Here is an 18688-nt window from a genome sequence, read left to right as displayed (position 1 = left end):
AAATCCAACACTCTTTCATGATAAGAACACTCAACAACCTAGGAATGGAAGGAAAGTTCCTTAACATAATAAAGGGAATTTATAACCTCTCCCCCAGAACTAATATCATATTTAGTGATGAAAACTGGAAGCTTTATCCCTAAGATCAGGAGCAAGACAAGAATGTTCACTTTTGCTACTTCTATTTTTTAGAATTTCAACATTATACCAGAAGTTCTAGCCAGGGCAATTAAACAAGTAAAAGAAATGAAAGATGTCCACATTAGACAGGAAGATATAAAACTATCTCTGTTCACATATGACATGAACTTCTTATATGTAGAAAATCCTAAATGTAGTACTCCACCACCAGTACAATTAGGGCTAATAAACAAATTCAGCAAAGTTGCACAATACAAAATCAACACGCAAAAATGAATTGTATCTCTATGCACTAGCCATGAACAATCTTAAAAGAAAACTAAGGAAACAATTTTATTTACAATAACATCAAAAAGAATATAATATTGAGGAATAAACTTAATCAAGGAGTTGCAAGACTTGTACACTGAAAATTGTAAAACTGCTCAAAGAAATTAAAGATCTAAGTAAATGGAAAGACATTCTGTATTCATGTATAAGAGATGTAATAACTGTTAAAATGACAATACTCTTCAAAGACATCTACATATTTAATGTAATCTCTATCAAAATTCCAGTAGCCTCTTTTTTTTTCCAGAAATGTAAAAACCTCAAATTCATATGGAATTGCAAGGGACCCCAAATAATCGAAACAATATTGAGAGAAAGGAATAAAGTTGGAGAACTGACATTCCCAATTTTAAAACTTCCTATAGGTTTACAGTAATTGAAACAGTTTGGAACTGGCCAAAGAATAAACATGTAGACCAATGGAAAAGAATTGAGAGTCCAGAAATAAAACCATTCTCCCATGGCCCATTGATTGTCAACAAAAGTGCAAAGACCATTCACTGTACATAAGAAAAGTCTCTTCAACAAGTTGTTCTGGGACAAATGGATCACCACATGAAAAAGAATAAACTTGGATCCCTATTTCACATCATATTAAAAAATTAACCCCAAGTAGATTTAAAAAACCTAAGTATGAGCACTAAAGCTATAAAACTCTTAGAAGAAAACATCTTCAATCCCCTTAGATTTGGCAATAATTTTTAGATATGACATCAGGAGCACAAGCATCCAAAGAAATATAGAGAAATCAAAGTTTACCAAAATTAAAAACTTTGTACACAAAGTTTTATGTCAAAATGCACTACCAAAAGAGTGAAAATGCATAGAATGTGAAAAAAAAACTGCAAATCATATATCTGATAAGGTTTAAGTATTCAGAATATATAAACAATTTGTACTACTCAAAACCAAACAACCCAATTTAAAAATGGGTAAAAGACTTGAATAGGCCTTTTCCCAAGGTAGATATACAAGTAGGCACAAGGACATGATAGGATGGTCAATGTCACTAGTCACTAGGGAAATGCAAATCAAAACCACAATGAGATACCACTTAACACCCACTAGGATGCTACTACTACTACTACTCCTGAAATGGAAAACAGGTGTAGGCAAGGTTGTAGAGGAATTGGAACTCTTTTTAAAAATTATTTATTTATTTATTTTGGCTGCGCCGGGTCTTAGTTGTGATACGCAGGATCTTTGTTGCGTCACGTGGGATCTTTAGTTCCGGCATGCGGGCTTCTTAGCTGCCACATGCATGCGGGATCTAGTTCCCTGACCAGGGATCGAACCTGGGCCCCTTGCATTGGGAGCATGTAGTCTTACCCACTCGACCACCAGGGAAGTCCCAGGAATTGGAACACTTATATATTGCTCGTAGAAATGTATAATGGTGCAGTCACTGTTAACAGCAGTTTGGTGAGTCTTCAATAAGTTAAACATAGAGAGGGAGATCAAGATGGTGGAATAGAAGGATGCTGCACTCACCTCCCCTGTGAACACATCAGAAATACAATTACACGTGGAACAACTCTTACTGAAAACAACTTGGAGACCAGTAGAAAGGCTCTTCTACAACCAACACTGTAAAGAAAGATCCCCATGAAGTTGGTTAGGAAGGGAAGAGAAGCTATCAGGTCAGGACTCAACCCTTAGCAGGGAAACAGAAGAGGAGGGGGACATCATGGGCTCAGGGATCCTCCCTGGGGAGCAAGGATTTTGAGGTACCCTAGCACAAGGGTCCAACACCGGGAAGATGAATCCTCTTTGAAAACCAGTGGGACTTACTAGAGAGCTGAAAGAAACCAAGATAACACTCTTGAAAAGCACTGCACATGCTTGCTTACTCCTGGGAATAGCATGGAAGAAGCAGATTGAAAACTGCCAGGGCTCTGGTCAGCTTGCCAGGGCAGCCCCAGTGTGCACCCTAGCCACACTGGGTGCCTGCTGTAGCCCCTCCTGCTCTGGTCCTGCTCTCCATTAGGGTGAAGGCTGCCTTTACCAAGGAGAGGAAACAGAACCAGCTCGGACCCAACCCTGCCTCGGACAAAGGTGGAGGCAACCTTTGCCAGCACACATGTTCTGGTACACCTTTAGGAGGAGCTAAACTAGTTCCAGGGTAGAGACTGACATTGCCAGCAGGAGCAAAATCAGCTCAGTAGTGAGGCACCAAACCCTCTGGCCTGACCCAGCCTCTAACCAAAGTGTGCACAACGGGGAAAAAGTGACCCAGCACTGATATGCAGTCTCAAGCCCTCAGGCCCTTTCCAGTACCCCAACCAAGGCAGAGACTGCCATCACACATGGGAAGAAACCCAGCTCCCTCAGGGCTTCTGCTCCAAACCCTTGGGCCCTGCCCCTGCCCCTGATAGGGTGGTGACTGCCATTGGGCACAGGAGAAACCCCAGCTCACATCTGGCTCTGGCTCTACCCCTCCACCTCCAGTCCTACCTCCCACCAAGGTGGTGGCTGCCAGCATACCCTGGGGGTAGATGTGACCCATGCTCACTTCAGATCCAACTATCTCACAAAAGCCAAAAGTTACATGCATCCCAATGTTCATAGCAGCACTATTTACAATAGCCAAGACATGGAAGCAACCTAAATACATATATACAATGGAATATCATTCAGCCACAAAAAAGAATGAAATAATGCTATTTGTAGCAACATGGATGGACTTAGAGATTGTCATACTAAGTGAAGTAAGTCAGACAGAGAAAGACAAATATCATATGATATCACGTATATGTAGAATCTTAAAAAATGATACAGATGAACTTATTTACGAAACAGGAGTAGACTCACAGACACAGAAAACAAATTTATGGTTACCAAAGGGGAAAGCAAGGAGGAGGGATAAATTAGGAGTTTGGGATTAACAGATACAGATGCAGACTATTATATATAAAATAGATAAACAAGAAGGACCTACTGTATATAACAGGGAACTATATTCAATATCATGTAATAACCTATAATGGAAAAGAACGTCAAAAAGTATATATTTAAAACCGAGTCACTTTGCTGTACACCTGAAACTAACACAACATTGTAAATCAACTATACTTCAATTTAAAAAATCTAAAAAAAAAAAGGAGGATTCTATATTCACTGTCTTTTCTATGCCACCTCACATCTACTCCTTAACTCACATGCATCTCTCTGCACAAAAAATGTTCTAACAAAAAGCACTGAAGTTCTCCCAGATGCCAAATAAATTTTTTAATTCCTTGTTATTAATTAGCTACTTTGTGATATTTGATGTGGTCTCTCCTCCCTTCTCATCTGTTTTCCTCCCATATTCACTTGGTTCTCTTATTAACTTTCAGCCAACTTCTTAGTCTTCTTTAATAGATACATTTTCAACTACTCATTCCATGAAGGAAGGCATTTCTATGAGTTCCATCACTGACTCTCTTTTCACCTTTACCCCTGTTCCTTGAGAGGTCTCATCCTTACCCATGGCTTCTGCCATTGTCTAATTCTTGACCCTTAAATCTATATTTTTAGCCCAGATTTCTCTCCTTGGCTACCCTATGATCAAAATCAATTTCCAATTGAAAAGGTTCATCTGAATGCATCAGAGACACCCCAATGTGCATATTCCTGAAACATAATTCCTCTCCTCTACCCATTCTGTAGCTCCATACCTATATTTTATGTCTTGATAAATGACCCAAGCCAGAAAATTAAAAATATCCCACAATAGCACTTTTTCTTATTTCCCATAATGAAAATCAGTTACTATGTTTTGCTGATTTTACCTTAAATTCTTTCTTAAATCTAGACCTTTTTCTTTCTCCTGACTGCACTAATTGAGCACATGATCATCTCTCACCAGGGTTATTTCAGTGTCCTTTTAACAGGTCTTCTGTCCCCCAGCTTACCTCCCTCCATTCCCCTATACTGTGGCCAGTGACTTCCAAATTGAAAAACATGCTGCTCCCCTATTTAAGTGCCTCCAGTGGCTTCTCTTTGCCTCATGGAAAGCTAAATCACTTTGGCCTGCTGCTCTCCTTGCCTTGTGTCTTGCTATTCTCCAGCCTGTACCCCGTGCATATGGGCCTCTTTGGGCTCCTCAAAAGTGTTATCCTCTTTTAGTCTTCTTTCTCTTTTACAAGTAATTTCTACTTCTTCATAGTATACTTCTTTCCCCAACTCTCTTCTTCCATTCCATTTGATCAATTCCTATTGAAGTTTTAAGACTTAGTTTGATATAATTCCTCTGGGATAATTTTCTCTTGCCCTGAAGTTTGGTTAGCTGTTCCTTCTCTGTGCTCACATAAAGCCTCATGCATGCCTCTGTCTGAGTACTTCTATAGCCCTTTAACTGACCGCCCACTTCTCTAACTCCCAGTATTGGGTAAGCTCCTTGAGAATGGGAACCATATCATTCATTTCTATATCCCCAGAGTTTGGCACAGTGCCTGACACAAATAACTGCAGACTTAAGTTCAGATCATCACAGAGTTCATCTCTATATATCCCACTCTATGCTCCAAATATGGTTAAAGTTAACTCATCTTCAAAACTTTGCTCATATTGTTTCTTTCCCTTGAAAAGTCTTTTTTTCATCTCTTAACCTATTTAATCCTGTTATCAGTAAGGCTTAGTTCAAATTCCACTTCACCCTGACCTCCCAGTTAGAGTTGATTAAGCTTTCTTATTCCTTAGATGATTTACAATCCATAACGCTCACTTAGCGCTGTTTAGTGTCTTGTAAGTTATCTTTTCATTTGTCTGGGTCTGACTCTCTAATTGGATTGTGAGGTTTTTGAGGGATGTGACGTGTCTTCTTCTTCCCTGACAGTGCCTAGGAGATGGTCTTCTAGTTTAGACCTTGAGCAGATTATTTAACGGGATGACATGACCTTTTGAGTGAAGAGTCAGACTAGTACTTAGAGTTCACACACTCTTTGGCTGCCATTTTCATAGGAGTAAAGACTTCAAAATGATGGTCCTAATTAGTCCCATTTTATCTTTTCAGCAGTTCTTGGGGCCATTTCACAGATGGATAAATGAAAGTAGGAAGACATAAAATACCCTACTAAAGGGGTGACAGCAACTCAGTAACAAAACCACTTCACTGTGTAGAAAGTACCATAAAATAGTGCTCAAAATATTTAAGAATAATGCCCCAAAAGACTAACATTTACACAGGAAGTTAGAAGGTACATTTCCTTTTTTCATATAAAACTGGGAAGTTTTTACAATGCTTACTGTGCATTTATTCATTCAGAAAATATTTACTAAAAACATACTATGTTAATGACTCATGCTGACTCTAATACCATAAAAATAAAATATTAATATAATGCTAATTGTGTGTACAAAATGTTATCTAATTAGCATTTTAAATGAACTCAGGGTAACTCTTAGATTTGCTATTAAATTAAAATTGCCCTAAATTTGGTTTTGAAGAAAAGCAAGAGGAAGGGAAATTAACAAATGAGGTACTATACAAGATTATTTAAACATACCTCAATTAATCTCATTAATTCTTTGCAATGTGATTATTACAAAAGTTACTAGAAAAGGAAACAGAATTTCAGAGAGGCAGGTCCTTTGGAAAAACCCAGTTGGCAGAAGAGTTTCAAATTGCAAATGGAAATGTGATTTTAAAACATGTTCTTTGTCCTATAAGACATTTTAATCAATCAAGCTATAAACAAATGCTATTCTTCAAATGTCTGGAGTTGGGAAAGATTATCTGATAAAGAATGATATCAAGAAGTAATAAATAATATAACAGTCTAAACTATAAAAAAAAATACCATGTACAAAAACAAAGACACCATTCCTAAATTCTGTCCTGAAAGAATTATACACTAGCAGAATTCAAATTGTAATTTAGAAGGGGTTTTGATTATGATAGTCTGTGAACTTTTAGGAATATTGTAAAAGGCTCTTTTAAACTATAGACTCTAATTTTTTCATTAGAAGAATTTTTGAAATGGCTCTTCACCCCTGTCTGTGTTGCCTATGCTTAAAGGTGTCAGAACCCTGAGATTTCCAGCATCAGCCTTACTGATCATTCTCTATGTGAAATTCTCTCTTTTCTTGGTTATCCTAGTCACTGTGGGCTTCATCTACTTCCAGAGAACAAATGATTGAAGGTAGGAGATGAAGAGTGAAAAATACAGACTCATTAGAAAGAAAACATTATTATAAGACTTTGCATTTACAATGTCGTGGGAAAAGCTTGACCCATTTTTTGGCACACTGTTTGTGCCCCAGCTCCTTCTTTGACATAAAAGCCTTGTTAACAACTGAGATCCCAGGCAGAAATGCTTGCATCGCTGGGGCAAGAGAGTCTGCTTCATTGTAGTTTTTCCCTGGGAAAGACCTGTCCTAGACCATCCTTTGAAAATTCTGTGGGGGAAATGAAGTTTAGCTGGGGCTCCTTCAGTGTTTACTTTCCAGTTTCTATACTTCTGAAGGCTTGCATTCATTTCTGCTTAATTTTATATTTTATGTTTTTTCCTAGAGCAAGAAAATAAAAAAATCTGGAAGTTAATTTAGACTTGATATCACAAAAAAGCAGCCAGTTGAGATCAGCCTTCGGGTTCAACATCTAGCTCAACTGCTCCTGTTACTGTTAGATACATTTGTGTTTAGAATTCGTGTGATAGGTGTCAAACCTGTTTCAAATTCTTAGTATATATGTATATACACATGCAAAAGCTTGCCGCCTGCCATTATAAATGCCTAGGATGACTCATCTACTCTCCCCTTGCCCTACTGAGTTCTTATTTGCAAACGAGAAACAACCCTGCTTCTCAGTGGAAAGAGGAAGATGGCTTAGCAAAAGGCAAATAACAATGCTGTGCAGTTTTTCTACACCCATTGGATTCTTTGGATGGTGCTTTCATCCTATCTAGTTGTTTCCTCTACCCACTTGAGAGGTTAATCAACGTTGCAATGGCTGGAACCACTACAAACAGTGCTTTCAAGTCAGCCCATAGCTGACCTCACATCCTTTTCTCGTTTGCTAGCAATTACTGAGGTATTTGTACTGCATGTTTGACCTGATCATTAAATAAATGGCCAGGAGTCGTTTTTAGCAGCACCTGCATTTTTGCAGAAATTATAAGTTGATCCCACATAAGGAACTGTTAGAGTCACTGGAGACAGTGCTGAATGTCACCTCACCTTTTAGAGCTCCAGTGTCTCAGTTTCTTGTCTGCACTACACAATGGGTTAACTGTGGTAAGAGTAAGAGTGCTTGGTGAAACTCTAACATATTCTAGGGCCACTGTAAACTAGAACCTTAACTTCATTGATATTTATGGCAATCCTATAGTAAAAAAGGGTTCTTTTAGTTAAAGGAAAATTTTATTGTGTAAAGTGGCAGGTGGTTTGGGTTGTTACTTTTATCTTAAGCAAAACTCTAAGAGAGAAAATGAATGCATAGTACCTGGAGGATACTAATGTAAGCAGGATAGTCTAGCTGTTGACAAACAACCCCCAAATCTCAGTGTATTCATACACAAAAATTTAATTGTTGCACACTTCACATTCCAATGCAGGTTGGTGGGGCTAAGGCGGGTGGCAGGAAGAATTCTGCTGTAAGCTAGCATTTTATCCTATGGCTCTGCCCTTCTCAGAGTATTTTCTGTTCAGCTGGTGAATGGGAGAGAGATGGAGAGAAACAGAGAGAGAGAGAGAAAGGGAGAGAGATGGAAGATTTTAGTAGTAATCGGTTCTGGTCACATTCCATTGGCTGGTGCTTGTTACATAGCCACACAACTTCTATGGAAGCTGAAAAATGTAGTGTAGCTACCTTGGAAGAAATAGAATCAGGTTTTGGGTATGTATATTATACATCCAGTCTCTGCCTACAGTAAACAGTAAGACAACTGCTAAGATTAACACCTACTCCATTAGTTAACTGAACATGAGTCAAGAAATAAATTAGTAAATAATGTCATGTATAACATATTTGCTCTTTTCTCTTTCTTTTTAAATCATAATTCCCTCACGTTTAAGACAGGGCATAAAATGGAAAAAAGCCTAGTACCACAATTCAATCACAGACTCAAAGATACTGTTGCACAGATTGCTAGCTACCTGGTTCAATGCTCATTTTCTTTTTTCTCCTCACAGTAAATGATTATATTCATGATTCCAGATTTTCTCTTCTCCCTCTACTCATGTAATTTGTCAATAACCTTAGAGTTCTTTTCATAAAGAAAGTGCATATTTTTCCACCTCATGTAATTTGCATTAGCCAATCAAATGAGGCAGAAGTGGCATGTACCAGTTTTGAGCCTAGGTCTCAAGAGGTCCTGTAAGTTTCTATTGTTACTCCACAAGAACATGCCTGAGCTAGTCTTCTGGAGGATGAGAAACATGCAGAACAGAGCTGAGACACCCGAGGCTCATCCTCCACTTCACTGTTGAGGCCAGCCTACACAATCCAATAGTCGTCAGCCATCTCCCAGAAGTGAGAAGAAGCTCAGTCAAGATCAGAGGAGCTGCCTACCTGACCCCCCAGTTAGTCATTTGAGCAATTGTCAGTGGTTTTTGTGGTTGTTTGTTACAGAGCATTATTGTGACATTAGGTTTCTGATACACTGCTTAATAATATAACTCCAATTTTATTTAGTGTGGAGACATACTTAGCTAAAAGATATGTCTCAGTTTCCCTTGCAACTCAGTATGACCACCCACAAAAGTTTGAATAAATGAAGTGTAAGCAAACATTTTGTGTGATATTTTTAGGAAAGCTCTTTAAAGAGAAAGAAGAGGTTCTCTTTTGCTTTTTCTTATTATCTCCTGGACTGCAGCATTGGTGTGATGACTGGAAGTCCAGCAGCCAACATGGGTCTTAGGTAACATTGAGGATGGAAGCTACTCATTAAGATGGTGGAAAAGAAAGATGGAAGGATCCTGGTCCCTGATGAGCATAGAGTAGCCATAGACTACCTACCTCTAAACTTTTGTGTGAGAGAGAATAAGCTATTTTGTTCATGGCACTGTCGCTTTGGGTTTTACTCCATGTGTAGTTGAACTTAATCTGATTGATACAAATATCTAGTTTACCAATCATAAGGTTTGCTGTCAATCTTCCAACATGGATTATGTTCTATTCATGTGCATTGTCATGGCCTATTTTTGTTCTTCCCCTAGAGATTATGAAGCAAGTTATATTCTATTCACGTGCATTGTCATGGTCTATTTTCATTCTTCCCTTAGAGATAATGAAACAGATGTAACTTCAGAATATAGTAATCATAGGTATGAGAGCCATCTCTATGACAGTTCCAGAGGAACTGCTGGCTGTGTAAGCTCAAGGAATGCTGTAGGCTTGTGACAGGAAAGGATGTGGGAATCTGGGAGTGTGCAAAGATGACTTAATAGTCAGCTAATCCCTAGACATGCGAGGACATGTCTGCATTATAGGATTGGGAAGATAAAGATACTGTTGTGGGCTCTTAGAGAGGATGTGAGCAGGAAAAACAGAGGAACTGAAATCTATGGGACTTTATTGTGTTAATTCTTTTTCCACGAAAAAGACTCCATCATTCCCTGAAGAGATTAATCCAAGTTCATGCTTCTTGTCTGTTCCATTCTCACTGCCAAGATTTTCTGGGCAGAGTAAAAAGCTAAGCTACTCCCTCTCAACCTCCTACCCCTACATAAGACAAAGAACATTTCTTTTTCTTTTCTGAACACAAATGTGCATACACATATACATGCACAACAAATTAATTGTGGTCCTAAACTGAGGGAAATTGGGAGCAACTTTTATAAAACACAATTGAGAGCCACTAGATGGTGCTTCAACTTAATTTTTTTAACATTTCCAAGCAAGCTAAAATCTAACCTCAGACATTAATCCTGCATTTTTTTCTTTAATTTTTCCATACAACTGTCCCTCCGTTTACTAATTCTTAGGTCTTCTTGGGTAGTTTTGAAACAGTTACAGAAGAAAGGGAAAATGGTTTAAATTAAAATTAAGGAGAAAAAACTTTTTTTCAAACTTGAATTGTATTACCCCTATCACTTAATTTTAGTTGAAACATTTTGTTTATCAAACCAGATAGGGGTCAGTATTAATAGTCTTATTTCAGGGAAAGGGGAAATATGAGGATCTCTTAGCGCTTAAATCAAGATTAGTAGTCACTTATTTCTTAAACTGGAGAGTTGAGATCACTCGATTACTGAAAAACAAATAGCGGCTGTTAGTGTTAATGGCAGCAGATGGTCAGAGATACAAATAAGATTAGCTGGCCTTTTCCACTTCCTGGATCCAACCCCTTATCTCCTCCCCCATCATCTTTAAGAGGCATACATGGTATTCTAAAGCTGGAAGGAAGCTACAGAAAAAGTAGGCAAACTTCCTCATTTTACAAAAGAGGAAACTAAGACTCTCAGAGTAAAGTGACAATTGGGTGTTACTCAGAAACCAGCTGGACTGTGAAATTGCTTTGCTTGCTGATGAGAGCATTCACAAAGTGGACTTTACAGTTTGTTTTGTTTGGATTGAGAATTAGGGTTCAAGAGAGAATTTATGGGAGTCTTCAAAAGGATCACAAGATGAAAAAGGGAAACAACACATGAAATATTCATGAGATTAATCACTATCTTCAAGGAAATATTGAATATTATTACTCTTGTTAAAGACTGAGTTTTGCCACATGCCAAGAACCTCACATGCCAAGTATATCACATCTAAACTGAGAAACAAGTGCAATGAGGAGATTTTAAAATTGCTCATTTAAATCTTACTTTAGTCTTTTCTACAATCTGGATGCAAGAAAAGAGACATGAGAGAAAAATTTGTCTTTTTAGGGAAATACACCAACAGTTTAGACAGGGAAGGTAGGGCTCAGGTTGTAGATTGCATTGGAAATACCAAAATAAAGGGAACTAAAATGATCAGCATAATTTAAAAAGTGTTCTTTCTGAGATCCAGTAATAGGAATTTTGGAATCTCTTGAGGAATCAGGTAAAAGAAGGAATAGAACAGGTCTTAGCTACAAGAGAATTGGTTGGTCATAAATTCTCTGTGAAGGGATACCTAAAGAATTTTAGAATTAAAGATGCCTCTCTGTTAATATTTAGTTAAAATCTGTTATATACAATAGCCTTCATGTGATTAACGGTGCTTTAGAAATGAAGGAAGAGGGAACTCTGCCCACATCCTGGGGGAAACAGAACAAAGAGGGCAGCAGTTGGCAGGCATGGTGGTGAGAAACCAAGGATGACCAAGAATTAGTTGGAATTCGAAGTTTAGGGAGGGAGATGACAAGAAGCCAGCAGAGGAAGGCAAGTACTCCATTAGGCATTTTCAGAATGCTGGAGAGGGTGTTGTACTTCCCCAAACTACAGTGGCCAATTATGTGAGTTATTTTGCGTTATTTTATTTGGACATTAAAGGAAAAGATTTTCCCAGAAGACTGGAACTCTTAGGGACCATTGGGAATTGCAAGGATGATTAGGAGAAGTTCACAGTCTACCAACAGAGATACTACTTGAACTCTGAACACTTAAACATATTATGTCCTGATAACAAGGAGAACTCCAGAATCTTTGAAGGTCCTGGCTATATCTAGAGTCTGACCTTCTCCTGCCTTCTTCCCAGGGGCTTGTAGTGTGTAATTTTCTGGACTAGAAGAAAAAACAGGGAATCAAATAGGAATACTCAGAAATCTTTAAATTTCTAGAGAGTGTTCTCTTAGGAAGCTGCAAGCTCTCTCCATTACTAAACAGCCACAATCGGCCAGAAAGACAATTCAGCAGATGTGCCCAGTGACTCTGTGTAACCAGGACCAGTGAGAATCAGGGCCTCCAGTTCTCAGATGGGAAGCAGCACCCTCTGCTATTTTTCTGTCTTGGATGTGTGTCCACCTGTACTTCCTGGACAGAAAACTAAGCATTTCCTTGTCAGTGCTGGCCTATATGTTTATACTGAGAGCTGTAGTTCTGTCCATTGCCAGCTTCCCACATGCCCCCAGAAAGAGTTTATACCTGAAGTGGTATCAAAGGGCCAGAGGGCCCCCAATTTACATTGTGGAGGGCAGAATGGAATCTATACCAGCAGCGGACAGGGTATCTCTCTGAATTCCTAGGGGTTGGCGTGGTGCCTGGTATTTCTGTGGATTGGATGGATAGATGGACAGATGACGGAAAAATCAGTCAGTCCTGGAAGCAGGGTCTAAAGGGCTAGGATCTCAAGGAGTTATTTAAATTGCTTATGCCTAAGGCTGCCTATGGCACTCACTTGACATATTCTGAGTAAATTCATTCCTTCATTCATCAAATATTCATTAATTACTTGATATGTGTCAGCCATAACACTAAACTCTAAAAATAAATAAGTAAAATGTGAATCAAATAAAAATATGACCCTTGAAGATTTCATAGTAAGGAAGATAGACATATAAGAGGATCATTAAAACCCAGAATTGATGTATTGATAGAGGTATATACACAGTGCTATAGCAATCAAAGGAAGAAATACCCAATTCTGACTGAAGGTGTGGCATGTAGTTAAGGAAAAGCATTGGATAAATTAGGAGGCTTTCAGCTGCTGCAAGAAACAGAAAGTAGGGCTCTGGCAGTTAATAAGGCCATTTACTATCTAATATATGAAGGCATCCAGAAGTAGGGCCAACCTCAAGTCTGGTTGTTTCAATGGCTCTACAAAGCCTTGAAGAACTCGGATTTTTGTCCTTGTCTCTGCTCTGTTATCATCAGTGTTTGCTTCATCCTCAGGCTGGAAGTGAGAAGATGGCAGCCACCCCAAGGCCACAGCCAGACACAGCATGTCCAGAGGAAGAGGGCTGAGCATTTCTTCCTCAAATCCCACCCTACTCGTGAGGACCAAGAGCCCTGATATGTTTCCACTCTTGTCTGATTGGTCAAAGCTACAGATCCAATCTCTGGCAAAGGGGCTGAGATTATGCTTACACTGAAGAGGGCTTCCAGGGAGCTGGGCTAAAGTCAGTGCCTTTCACCAGGCACTCATCCTGGTGGGAGAGGAGTGAGTGGAGACCTGAACAAAACTGGGACTTTCTTAAGAAAGCAGAACTTGAGAATGCATGTGAAGCCTTGATGAAGGAGATGATAACAGTCAAAATGAGTTCTAAAAGATGCATAGGAATGCTACATGTGGACAAGGGCAGGGAAGAGAGGACAGCATGGGTAAAGGCAGGGAGCTGTGACAGGGTGTGTCTCTTTCAGGGCAGTGGGAAACGGTCTGTATCATCTCCTCACACAAGTTCCACATTTCATGAAGTCATCTGGGGACATTAGATTGCTATTCTATTGAGAATGCCAGGATACTTTTGCAGATCCAGCAAAACCTGATGAATTTATAAACTTGTTTTCTGAACAGAATGTCCAAGTCTTCTGACTGATTCACCCAACACTGATTTTAAGATCAAACAAGGAGCCAAGAACATTGGTTATACACAGTGGAGAACCAGAGAGAGGCAGGGGACCTCAGGCTGGAGCAGCAGTGGGTCAACTGATTGAGGTCCCTCACCTCTGAAGGGTGGGACTTGGTTTCCGAGCTGGTGAAGCTGGCAGAGTTGAGGCACTTCTCCTTATTCTGGTGTCCCCTCATGAAATATGAAAGTAATTCTTTATTTTTAAATTTAATTAAATTTAATTTTTTTATACAGCAGGTTCTTATTAGTTATCTATTTTATACATATTGGTGTATATATGTCAATCCCAATCTCCCAATTCATTCCACCACCACCACCATCCCCCCCACGCTTTCCCCCCTTGGTGTCCATATGTTTGTTCTCTACATCTGTGTCTCTATTTCCGCCTTGCAAACTTGTTAATCTGTACCATTTTTCTAGATTCCACATATATGTGTTAATATACGATATTTGTTTTTCTCTTTCTGACTTACTTCACTCTGTATGACAGTATCTGGGTCCATCCACGTCTCTGCAAATGACCCAATTTCATTCCTTTTTATGGCTGAGTAATATTCCATTGTATATTTACCACATGTTTATCCATTCATCTGTCGATGGGCATTTAGGTTGCTTCCATAACCTGGTTATTGTAAATAGTGCTGCAATGAACACTGAGGTGTATGTGTCTTTTTGAATTATGGTTTTCTCTGGGTATATGCCCAGTAGTGGGATTGCTGGGTCATATGTAATTCTATATTTAGTTTTTTAAGGACCCTCCATACTGTTCTCCATAGTGGCTGTATCAATTTACATTCCCACCAACAGTGCAAGAGGGTTCCCTTTTCTCCACACCCTCTCCAGCATTTGTTGTTTCTAGATTTCCTGATGATGCCCGTTCTAACCGTTGTGAGATGACACCTCACTGTAGTTTTGATTTGCATTTCTCAAATAATTAGTGATGTTAGCAGCTTTTCATGTGCCTCTTGGCCGTCTGTATGTCTTCTTTGGAGAAATGTCTATTTAGGTGTTCTGCCCATTCTTGGATTGGGTTGTTTGTTTTTTTAACATTGAGCTGCATGTGCTGTTTATATATTTGGGAGATTAATCTCTTGTCCTTTGATTCATTTGCAAATATTTTCTCCCATTCTGAGTGTTGCCTTTTCGTCTTGTTTATAGTTTCCTTTGCTGTGCAAAAGCTTTTAAGTTTCATTAGGTCCCCTTTGTTTATTTTTGTTTTTATTTCCATTACTCTAGGAGACGGGTCAAAAAAGATCTTGCTGTGATTGATGTCAAAGAGTGTTCTTCCTATGTTTTCCTCTAAGAGTTTTATAGTGTCCAGTCTTACATTTAGGTCTTTAATCCATTTTGAGTTTATTTTTGTGTATGGTGTTAGGGAGTGTTCTAATTTCATTCTTTTACATGTGGCTGTCCAGTTTTCCCAGCACCACTTATTGAAGAGACTGTCTTTTCTCCATTGTATATCCTTTGTCATAGATTAGTTGACCATAGGTGCATGGGCTTATCTCTGGGCTTTCTATCCTGTTCCACTGATCTATATTTCTGTTTTTGAGCCAGTACCATACGGCCTTGATTACTGTAGCTTTGTAGTATAGTCTGAAGTCAGGGAGTCTGATTCCTCCAGCTCTATTTTTTTCCCTCAAGATTGCTTTGGCTATTCAGGGTCTTTTGTGTCTCCATACACATTTTAAGATTTTTTGTTCTAGTTCTGTAAAAAATGCCATTGGTAGTTTGATAGGGATTGCATTGAATCTGTAGATTGCTTTGGGTAGTATAGTCATTTTCACAATGTTGATTCTTCCAATCCAAGAACACAGTATATCTCTCCATCTGTTTGTGTCACCTTTGATTTCTTTCATCAGTGTCTTATAATTTTCTGAGTACAGGTCTTTTACCTCCTTAGGTAGGTTTATTCCTAGGTATTTTATTCTTTTTGTTGCAATGGTGAATGGGATTGTTTCCTTAATTTCTCTTTCTGATCTTTCTTGTTAGTGTATAGGAATGCAAGAGACTTCTGTGCATTAATTTTGTATCCTGCAACTTTACCAAAATCATTGATCAGCTCTAGTAGTTTTCTGGTGGCATCTTTAGGATTCTCTTTGGATAGTATCATGTCATCTGCAAACAGTGACAGTTTTACTTCTTCTTTTCCTATTTGTATTCCTTTTATTTCTTTTCCTTCTCTGATTGCTGTGGCTAGGACTTCCAAAACTATGTTGAATAATAGTGGTGAGAGTGGACATCTAAGTCTTTTTCCTGATCTTAAAGGAAATGCTTTCAGTTTTTCACCATTGAAAATGATGTTTGCTGTGTGTTTTTCATACATGGCCTTTATGATATTGAGGTAGGTTCCCTCGATGCCCATTTTCTGGAGAGTTTTTATCACAAATGGGTGTTGAATTTTGTCAAAAGCTTTTTCTGCATCAGTTGAGATGATCATATGGTTTTTATTCTTCAATATGTTAATATGATGTATCACATTGATTGATTTGCATATACTGAAGAATCCTTGCATCCCTGGGATAAACCTCACTTGATCATGGTGTATGATCCTTTTAATGTGTTGCTGGATTCTGTTTGCTAGTATTTTGTTGAGGATTTTTGCATCTATATTCATCAGTGATATTGGTCTGTAATTTTCTTTTTTCATAGTATCTTTGTCCGGTTTTGGTATCAGGGTGATGGTGGCCTCATAGAATGAGTTTGGGAGTGTTCCTTCCTCTGCCATTTTTTTGGAAGAGTTTGCGAAGGATTGGTGTTAGCTCTTCTCTGAATGTTTGTTAGAATTCACCTGTGAAGCCATGTGGTCCTGGATTTTTGTTTGTTGGAAGATTTTTAATCACAGTTTCAGTTTCATTACTTGTGATTGGTCTGTTCATATTTTCTATTTCTTCCTGGTTCAGTCTTGGAAGGTTATACCTTTCTAGGAATTTGTCCATTTCTTCCAGGTGGTCCATTTTATTGGCATAGAGTTGCTTGTAGTAGTCTCTTAGGATGCTTTGTATTTCTGTGGTGTTGTAACTTCTCCTTTTTCATTTCTAATTTTATTGATTTGAGTCCTCTCCCTCTTTTTCTTGATCAGTCTGGCTAAAGGTTTCTCAATTGTGTTTATCTTCTCAAAGAACCAGCTTCTAGTTTTATTGATCTTTGCTATTGTTTTCTTTGTTTCTATTTCATTTATTTCTGCTCTGACCTTTATGATTTCTTTCCTTCTACTAACTTTGGGTTTTGTTTGTTCTTCTTTCTCTAGTTCCTTTAGGTGTAAGGTTAGATTGTTTATTTGAGATTTTTCTTGTTTCTTGAGGTAGGATTGCATTGCTATAAACTTCCCTCTTAGAACGGTTTTTGCTGCATCCCATAGGTTTTGGATCATCGTGTTTTTGTTGTCTTTGTCTCTAGGTATTTTTTTATTTCCTCTTTGATTTCTTCAGTGATCTCTTCGTTATTTAGTAATGCATTGTTTAGCATCCATGTGTTTGTGTTTTTTACGTTTTTTATCTTTTAACTGATTTCTAATCTCATAGCATTGTGGTTGGAAAAGATACTTGATATGATTTCAATTTTCTTAAATTTACTGAGGCTTGATCTGTGACCTAAGATGTGATCTATCCTGGAGAATGTTCTGTGTGCACTTGAGAAGAAAGTGTAATCTGCTGTTTTTGGATGGAATGCCCTATAAATATCAATTAAATCTATCTGGTCTATTGTGTCATTTAAAGCTTGTGTTTCCTTATTAATTTTCTGTCTGGATGGTCTGTCCATTGGTGTAAGTGAGGTGTTAAAGTCTCCCACTATTATTGTGTTACTGTCGATTTCCTCTTATACCTGTTAGCAGTTGCCTTATGTATTGAGGTGCTCCTATCTTGGGTTCGATTATCGATACCATTACCATTTTCTTAATTGTTTGGGGTTGTTTATTGTAGGTCCTTTTCTTCTCTTGTGTTTCCCACTTAGAGAAGTTCCTTTAGCATTTGTTGTAGAGCTGGTTTGGTGGTGCTGAATTCTCTTAGCTTTTACTTGTCTGTAAAGCTTTTGATTTCTCCATCGAATCTGAATGAGATCTTTGCTGGGTAGAGTAATTTTGGTTGTAAGTTCTTCCCTTTCATCACTTTAAATATATCGTGTCACTCCCTTCTGGCTTGTAGAGTTTCTGCTGAGAAATCAGCTGTTAACCTTATGGGAGTTCCCTTGTATGTTATTTGTCATTTTTCTCTTGTTGCATTTAATAATTTTTCTCTGTCTTTAATCTTTGTCAGTTTGATTACTATGTGTCTTGGCATGTTTCTCCTTGGGTTTATCCTGCCTGGGACTCTCTGCGCTTCCTGGACTTGGGAGGCTATTTCCTTTCCCATGTTAGGGAAGTCTTCGAGTATAATCTCTTCAAATGTTTTCTCAGGTACTTTCACTCTCTCTTCTCCTTTTGGGACCCCTATAATGCGAATGTTGGTACATTTAATGTTGTCCCAGAAATTTCTTAGGCTGTCTTCATTTCTTTTCATTCTTTTTTCTTTATTCTGTTCCGTAGCAGCGAATTCCACCATTCTGTCTTCCAGGTCACTTATCTGTTCTTCTGCCTCAGTTGTTCTGCTATTGATTCCTTCTAGTGTAGTTTTCATTTCAGTTATTGTGTTGTTCATCTGCATTTGTTTGTTCTTTAATTCTTCTAGGTGTTTGTTCTTTAATTTTCTAGGTCTTTGTTAAACATTTCTTGCATCTTCTCAATCTTTACCTCCATTCTTTTTTCAAGGTCCTGGATCATCTTCTCTATCAGTATTCTAAATTCCTTTTCTGGAAGGTTGCCTATCTCCACT

The 18688-nt window shown here is 38.3% G+C and overlaps 1 protein-coding gene across 1 annotated transcript in view; it reads left to right on the top strand.

The window, feature by feature from the left end:
* LOC133093317 (cell surface glycoprotein CD200 receptor 1-like) overlaps positions 1-6591 on the top strand; it is a 35307-nt gene extending 28716 nt beyond the window's left edge. Inside the window, exon 4 of the mRNA XM_061193076.1 lies at positions 6470-6591. Within this exon, the coding sequence (XP_061049059.1) occupies positions 6470-6591 (122 nt within the window). The remainder of the gene's footprint in view (positions 1-6469) is intronic.
* The last annotated feature ends 12097 nt before the right edge of the window (positions 6592-18688 follow it).

Source organism: Eubalaena glacialis, chromosome 6, assembly GCF_028564815.1.
Source record: "Eubalaena glacialis isolate mEubGla1 chromosome 6, mEubGla1.1.hap2.+ XY, whole genome shotgun sequence".
Lineage (NCBI taxonomy): Eukaryota > Metazoa > Chordata > Mammalia > Artiodactyla > Balaenidae > Eubalaena > Eubalaena glacialis.
The sequence above is the reverse complement of the archived record's forward strand: the minus strand, read 5'-3'. Positions and strand labels throughout refer to the sequence as shown.